This window comes from Aotus nancymaae, unplaced genomic scaffold (assembly GCF_030222135.1).
Source record: "Aotus nancymaae isolate 86718 unplaced genomic scaffold, 86718_ANA_hifiasm-v0.15.2.pri h1tg000029l, whole genome shotgun sequence".
Taxonomy (NCBI): domain Eukaryota; kingdom Metazoa; phylum Chordata; class Mammalia; order Primates; family Aotidae; genus Aotus; species Aotus nancymaae.
The window spans coordinates 6,199,863-6,208,148 of record NW_026988442.1 but is presented as its reverse complement, the minus strand read 5'-3'; the positions used below and the strand labels follow the sequence as shown (position 1 = coordinate 6,208,148).

Below are 8,286 nucleotides of genomic sequence, written 5' to 3'. Positions count from 1 at the left end.
TCGATCTGAGTAAATGTAATAAGGAAGTCTCCTCTGTTTTAACCCTACAAAGAAAGTAACTTTGAAATGATCAATTTAAAGGGTTGGTGTGGTGGCTCATGTCTGTAATCCCAGCACTCTGGGAGGCCCAGGCGGGCAGATCACTTGAGGTCAGGAGTTCAAGACCAGTCTGGCCAAAATGGTAAAACCCTGTCTCTACTAGAAGTACAAAAATTAGCCCAGCATGGTGGTGCTCGCCTGTGATCCAGGTACTAGGATGGCACTCGGCGAACATTTAAATTTTTGAATATTTTTTCTGTTCTCTTTGTTTACCAAGCACATTTATTGACAAGCCTCTTCAAGAAATTGCCCAAAGGCCGGGCGTGGTGGCTCACGCCTGTAATCCAAGCACTTTGGAGGCCAAGGCGGGCGGATCACCTGAGGTCAGGAGTTCAAGACCAGTCTGACCAACATGGTGAAACCCCGTCTTGGAAAAAAAAAAAAAAAAAGAAATTGCCCAAAATAGTCACAAGTGGCAAGCTTCATTGACAGGTCAAAAGCCCTCAGTCAACATGGCCGCGACTGGCTTCCATTGCCCTTCTCTGCCAGCAGTAAGGATGGCTCCGGTGACTTCCTTTGAACCTCGCATTTCCCAAAACAAAGATGGCACCTTTGCTTCCGCGTTCCGGTTGTGGACGGTGAGTGTCTCGGAGCTTGGCGTCTTTTCTCGTCAGTTTTCTCTGTCGTTTCTGGAGTGCTTTGGAGCGAGGTAAGGGATGGGTAGGGCGGGAGGGTCACAGCAATGCATCTGATTGTTCTCTCTCAATTAGGAAGTTATGGAGGCTTTTCTTGGCGTGTCAGGATTTCCCGCCAGCTCCCCGCCCCTTCCGCCCCAACATGCGGTCTCTGCAGCCTTGTGGGTAGTGGGTTTGGATAAGCTTCGGTTCTTTTTTTTTTTTCAATTATTATTATTACTTATTTTTTCAGTGACCTGCCACTTCAGGAGGTTCTGCCAAAAACAAAAGCAAAACAAACCAAAAAACAGCTTTCTTGATAAATGTCTATTCACAGACCATGTAAAATTTGCCCCTTTAAAGCTAAAAAATTAAAGCCAAGCATAGGGGCATTTGCCTGTAGTCCCAGCGGCTCAAGGCCCTGAGTTCCAGGCTGCAGTGAGCTGACATGCACCACTGCACTCCAGCCTGGGAGACAGAGCAAGACAACGGACCCAAACATAAATAAAATAAGGTGTAACATTAAGGGTTTTTGTTGTTGTTGTTGACAGAACTGTGCATCTATTACTGTGATATAATTTTAGAATATTTTCATCACTCCAAAGAAAAATCCTGCATTCAGTAGCAGTCACTCTACATTCACCATGTCCACTCTGCCCCAAGTCCTAGACAATTGCTAGTATACTTTCTGTCTGTATAGCCTTGCCAATTTGCACATTTGATATAAATGAAATCATACAGTGTGACTGGTATCTTTCATTAAGTATAATGTCAACGTTTTGGTGACTAGCTTCTTTCGTGACTTTTTTTTTTTTTTGAAACAGAGTCTCATGAATCTCACTCTGTTGCCCAGGCTGGAGTGCAGTGGCACGATCTCGGCTCACTGCAACCTGTGCCACCCGGGTTCAAGCTAGTCTCCTGCCTCAGCTTCCCGAGGGAAGCTGGGATTACAGGCAGGCGCTTGCCACCACGTCTGGTTAATTTTTGTATTTTTAGTAGCGATGGGTTTCACCACCTGAGCCAGGTTGGTCTTGAAGTCCTCAGCTGGTGATCAACGTGCCTCGGCCTCCCAAAGTGCTGGGATTACAGGCATGAGCCAGCACCCCTAGCTGACTATCTTCTTATACTATGTATAATATTTCAAAGCTTGTCTTTGTAGCATGTGTCCTACTGTTAGCAGAGAAATCAAACTCTGTAAACTATTTTAAAGAGGTTTATTCTGAGCCAGTATGAGTGACCATGGCCCAGAGAGAAAACACAAAACCAAAAAGCTTTGAGTAAGTGATCCTGAGGCAGTTGGGTTATAGTTTGTTGTTTTTTTTTTTTACATTTTAGGGAGACAGGAGTTACAGGCAAAGACATAAATCAGTACATGAAAGGCATACATTGGTTAGACCCAAAAAGGCGGATATCTCAAAGGGTGGTCTTAGATGGATTTTAGGGATTCTTTAGCTGACAATTGCTTGAGAGTTAAGTTTTTTCTAAAGACTTGAAGTCAGTAGAAAAGAATGCTTGAACTAAGATAAGGGAGTTGTGGGGTTCAAGGTCCTGGTTTCATAGATGAAACTTCGTGAGTGGCAGCCTCAGAGAATAAATGGGCTAGGCACCGTGGCTCACGCCTGTAATCCTGACACTTTGTGAGGCCAAGGCAGGTGGATCACTTGAGGTCAGGAGTTTGAGATCAGCCTGACCAAAATGTTGAAACACTGTCTCTACTAAAAATACAAAAATTAGCCGGGCGTGGTGGCATGCGCCTGTAACCTCAGCTACTTGGGAGGCTGAGGCCCAAGAATTGCTGGAACCCAGGATACGGAGGTCATAGTGAGCCAAGATCATGCCACTGCACTCCAGCCTGGGTGACAGAGTGAGACTTCATCTCAAAAAAAAGGAGAGAGAATAGATGGTACTTTGTCGCCACGTGTCTCTTTTTGGAAATTTAAAATTTAAGTGTCAGAATCAATCTTTCCTAAATCTGGGAAAGGCCTAGAAAAGGAAATTCTGGCTGCATTAAAGGAGATTCTCTGCAGATGCAAATTTCTGTTACAAAAGACAGTTTTGTGGGGCCATTTCAAAATATGTCAAAGAAATATGTTTTGGGATTTTTTTTTTTTTTTTTGAGACAGAGTCTTGCTCTGTCACCCAAACTGGAGTGTAGCACGATCTCAGCTCACTGCAACCTCCACCTCCTGGGTTCAAGCAGTTCTTCTGCCTCAGCCTCCAGAGCTGCTGGAATTACAGGTATGCACCACCACACCTAATTTTTGTATTTTGTTTGTTTGTTTGTTTTTGAGTTGGAGTCTCGCTCTGTCATCTAGGCTGTAGTGCAGTGGCACGATCTCAGCTCACTGCAACCTCCGCCTCCCAGGTTCAAGTGATTCTTCTGCCTCAGCCTCCCAAGTAGCTGGGACTGCAGGTGTGCTCCACCACGCCTGGCTAATTTTTTTGTATTTTTAGTAGAGACAGGGTTTCACCATATTGGCCAGGCTAGTCCTGAACTCCTGACCTTGTGATCTGCCCGCCTTGGCCTCCCAAAGTGCTGGGATTATAGGTGTGAGCCATTGCGCCAGGCCGCATAATTAAATCACCCATAAGAGAGGAAAATAAGCACTTCTGGAGAAGGAAGTTGAACCACATTGTCAAAAGGTTTGGGACAAAGGATAATCATTGCATCTGCTTGGATCAGACCACAAGCAGGGTTTAATCTGCCTCCATTGCTTATTTTTTACTTCTGTACAAATTCACTGAGTCCCAAATAATGTATTTTATATGCACAAATACTTTTTTTTTTTTTTTTTAGTAGAGATGGGGTTTCACTATGTTGGCCAGGCTGGTCTCAAACTCCTGACCTCAGGCGATCCACCTGCCTGGCCTCCCAAAGTGCTGGGATTATAGGTGTCAGCCACTGCGCCTGGCCATTTTTTTTTTTTAATTGAGACAGAGCCTTGCTCTGTCATCCAGGCTGGAATGCAGTGGCACAATCTCAACCTCTGCCTCCCAGGTTCAAGTGATTCTCCTGCCTCAGCCTCCCAAGTAACTGGGACTACAGGTGTGCACCATGGCGCCGAGCTAATTTTTTATTTTTTATTTTTAGTAGAGACGGGGTTTCACCACGTTGGCCAGGCTGGTCTCAAACTCCAGACTTCATGTGATCCACCCACCTTGGGCTCCCAAAGTGCTGGGATTACAGGCGTGAGCCTCCACGCCTGGTCGACATGTCTTCTTTTTGTGGTCCTGTTCCCAGCTCGTGAGGTATTTGGTATTTAAGTTATTCTGAAAACAAAGAAAAGATAGGTATCACATCAATGTGCTATTTGTTTTCAAAAAGGATTCCATTCATTTCATATCACTGATGATACCCTCAGTTGATGGTGGATTTCAAGGCACCTTTGCAGGCAGGCATGATATGCCAGCATTATTCACTGACCTGTTTGTTCCCTTCCAGAAGCCTCCAGAGCAGAAAGTTAGGTAACATGAAGGGAGAAGGGGGAGACCAAGTTGCCTGGTGCAGAGCTGTTTGCTGAAGCTTCAGGCTTGATTGGCTAATACAGAACCTGTGAAAAGACAGGATGTTCTTGCTTCTTTAGGAACCTTGATCACTCCACTCCTTTCAGGAGCAATCAGCTGATAGCTTGGCTCACTCTCGGCCTGAGGGAATGTACACAACAGCATGTGACTGGGTGTCCTCGAACAAAAAGGTCTTGCCAGGTCTCACTGTTGATTTGTTTTTATATACTTCCTATCTTTGCCTAATCATGTGGTAGTTTAGGCTTCAGCACTGGGGCTCTGCGGACACAGGAGCCTGGAAGGCCACTGTGATACCACTGTAACAGTCAATCTGATAACTGAGAAGACTACTGAATGACTAAGGGGTAGGTAGCGTGTATAGTTCAAATATGCTGGACAGAAGGGTAGTGAATGTCCCAGGTGGGTTGGAGCAGCACAGCACGAGATTTCATCACAATACGCAGAATGGTGTACAATTTAAAACTTATCAATTGTTTATTTCTGGAGTTTTCTATTTAATATTTTTGAATCATAGTTGAGTGAGATTAACTGAAACTGCAGAGAGAAAAGTCGCAGATAAGGGGGGACTACTGTCAGTCATTCTGATTTCACTGTTGTTTGACCTTTAAAATTATTGGCCAGGTGTGGTGGCTCACACCTGTAATCCCAGTATTTTGGAAGGCCTAGGCAGGTGGATCACGAGATCAGGAGATCAAGACCAGCCTGACCAACATGGTGAAACCCCATCTCTACTAAAAATACAAAAATTAGGCATGGTGGTGGGCGCCTGCAATCCCAGCTACTTGGGAGGCTGAGGCAGGAGAATCGTTTGAACCCAGGAGGCGGAGGCTACAGTGAGCCGAGATTACGCCACTGTACTCCAGCCTGGCAACAGAGCGAGACTCTGTCTCAAAAATAAATAAATAAATAAATAAATAAATAAATAAAAATAAAATTATTTGGGTGGGTACAGTGGCTCATGCCTATAATCCCAGCACTTTGGGAGGCTGAGATGGGAGGATTGCTTGAGCCCAGGAGTTCAAGACCAGCCTGGGCAACATGGGGAGACCCGATCTCTACAAAAAAAACAATAAAAGTAAAAAACAAATAAAATGATTCCAGCTCTGGCTCTAATGAAGGATCCTGCTATGTGATGCCTTTTGTATTGCATTGTTCTATTTCTTCCATGGCAGGACTATGGCAGCTGAGGATGCCACTTCAGGCAGCCTGTCAGAGGAGAGCAGTGCTTTGGACCTGCCATCTGCATGCGACATAAGAGATTATGTCCTGCAGAGACCCAGCCAAGACACCAACAGTGAGGCTTTCAGTTCTGTGGAATTCCATTCTTTTCCTTGCTCTTCTGATGTGGATCCAGGTAATAAGCAGAGTTTAAAACAAACTAACTTAAGAACAACCAGCAGATATACGGCTGTGTGATAGTTTGTTTCTCTCTCTTCCAATAGCAGATCTCTGAGAATGCTTCATTGTCTTAGGCAGAAAAATATCTTCCCTAAACAAAGCTGTCAGGAGGGACTTCAAAGGACAGCTTCCCTGGCACAGCAATGAGAGGGAGCTGTTTCCTGGATGTCTTTTTGTTGTTGTTGCTGTTAATCTCAGGTCCCTTTCTAATCTCCCTCAAAACGAATTCAGAAGCAGGGGAATATTTGATTCAACAAAGACCAAGTGGAATTGTTTTTTTTGTTTTGTTCTTTTAAAACTTCCGAAAATAGCAATGTGAGCCTGTTATGTATGATGAGTAATAAAAATAAGAGACTTTAGCGTTCCTTTTATGCAGCGTGCTCTGGATTTAAGTAACAACCTTTCTACAAGGTTTTCTGACTAGATTGCCGAAGCATCTATTATTTAAGCCTAATGATAATTCCCTGATATAGGTAGTGACCGTCTTTAGTGGTAAAGTCCTCTCTTTCATGTTTCATGAAAATTAACGTTTCAATGTTAATTACCTGATCTGAGTCTGGAGGTCCACAGACCTGGATTTATTTATTTATTCATTTATTTCTTGTTAGTTTGGGATCCCTGAGTTTATCACACAGACCTGGACTTAAAGTTCAGCTCTGCCACTTACTGACTGTGTGACTTGGGGCGTGTTCCTTAACCCCTCTGAGCTCCAGAGTCATCTATGAAATGGCAATCAGGCCGGGCGCAGTGGCGCCTGCCTGTAGTCCCAGCTACTCGGGAGGCTGAGGTGGGAGGATCACTTGAGTCCAGGAGTTCTGGGCTGTAGTGCGCTATGCCGATCAGGTGTCCGAACTAAGTTCGGCATCAATATGGTGAACTCTCGGGAGCGGGGGACCACCAGGTTACCTAAGGAGGGTGAACTGGCCCAGGTTGGAAACAGAGCGGGTCAAAACTCCCATGCTGATCAGTAGTGGGATCATGCCTGTGAATAGCCACTGCACTCCAGCCGGGGCAACATAGCGAGACCCTGTCTCTAAAAAAAAAGAAAAAAATGTTAAAAAAAAAATGGCGATCAGAATGCTTGCCCCACCCAGTCAGGTTTAACTTATAGTAACCTGTAAGGTACTTAGCATGGTGTCTGCCATCTATGGGTACTCAGTCAATGTTGTTGTTATTAATATTGAGAAATCCAAGTGGCCAGGCGTGCTGGCTCACGCCTGTAATCCTAACACTTTGGGAGGTCTAGGTGGGTGGATCACCTGAGGTCAGGAGTTCGAGACCAGCCTGGCCAACATGGCAAAACCCCATTTGTACTACAAAAATTAGCCAGGCATAATGGCGTGTGCCTGTAGTCCCAGCAACTTGGGAGGCTGAGGCAAGAGAATCACTTGAACCCAGGAGGCAGAGGTTGTAGTGAGCTGAGATCGCGTCCTTCACTCCAGCCTAAGCAAAAACTCTGTCTGAAAAACAAACAAACAAAAAAACCCCAAAGAAATCCAAATATATATTTTTAGAAAGAACTCACTCGGCACTAAGAAAATGTAGGCTTTAATGATGATGAATTCAGTGATGACTGTAGGTAGGACATGTAACTGTCATTGCCTTCAAGAATTCTATGGAGAAATATATTTAAACTCCTTTGGGGTTCTCTTCTGATTTTCAGGACATGATCAGGATCAGCGAGTCTCCTGTTTAATTTAGTACCTGACTGTATTAGTCCATTCTCACACTACTATAAAGAGACACCTGAGGCTGGGTAATTTATAGAGAAAAGAGCTTTAATTGGCTCATAGTTCTGTGGGCTGTACAGGAAGCATGGCACCATCTGCTGGGCTTCAGTCAGGGCGGAAGAGGAAGGGGAAGCCAGCACTTCACAGGGCTGGAGCAGGAGGAAGAGAAGGGGAGAGTGCTACACACTTTTAAACAACCAGCAACTTAGCACCAAGGGGATGGTGCGATCAACCATTCAGGAGAAACCGCCCCATGAACCAAGCACCTCCCAGCAGGCTCCACCTCCAACACTGGGGATGACAATTCCACGTGACATTTCGGCCGGGACACAAATCCAAACCCTATCTCTGACCAAAAATTAGATAATCCTTTTTTTTTTTGGAAACAGAGTCTGGCTCTGTCACCATGCTGGAGTGTAGTGGCACAATCTCGACTCACTGCAACCTCCGCCTCCCAGGTTCAAGTAATTCTCCTGTCTCAGCCTCCTGAGTAGTTGGGACTACAAGCATGTGCCACCACGCCCTGCTAATTTTTGTATTTTTTTAGTAGAAATGGGGTTTCACCATATTGGTCAGGCTAGTCTCAAACTCCTGACCTCAGGTGATCCGCCCACCTCAGCTTCCCAAAGTACTGGGATTACAGGCATAAGCCTCTGCGCCTGGCCAAGAATTAGATCATTCTTTATCCTTTTCCTTTCTAGACTTAACATCTTAGTTCCTTTAACCTTCCATTTTGTCCCTGCCATCCTGCTGCCTCTACACTACTTTCTGTCCTAAAACTGATTTTGTTCATCATCCCTGGGTAGCAACAGCATTTCTTAGAATGAGTGAATTTGATACTATTTTATTCAAACTTAAACACTTAAAAACAATTTTTATTTTGCTGTGCACTCTGCCATTCTGTAGTATTTTTATATGTC

General features: G+C 44.7%; 1 protein-coding gene across 8 annotated transcripts in view; it reads left to right on the top strand.

The window, feature by feature from the left end:
• The first annotated feature begins 652 nt into the window (after positions 1-652).
• CHGB (chromogranin B) overlaps positions 653-8,286 on the top strand; it is a 128,967-nt gene continuing 121,333 nt past the window's right edge. For 5 of the 8 annotated variants that reach the window (XM_064382249.1, XM_012455403.3, XM_012455404.3 and 2 more), the window contains exons 1-2: positions 653-748; positions 5,411-5,592. In XM_064382249.1, coding sequence (XP_064238319.1) covers positions 5,415-5,592 — 178 coding nt within the window. In that variant the 5' untranslated portion in view covers positions 653-748; positions 5,411-5,414. Of the gene's footprint in view, positions 749-2,836; positions 2,952-5,410; positions 5,593-5,680; positions 6,361-8,286 lie in introns of those variants that run through there. The other 3 variants (XM_012455407.3, XM_012455406.3, XM_064382250.1) reach the window with 3 other exon arrangements.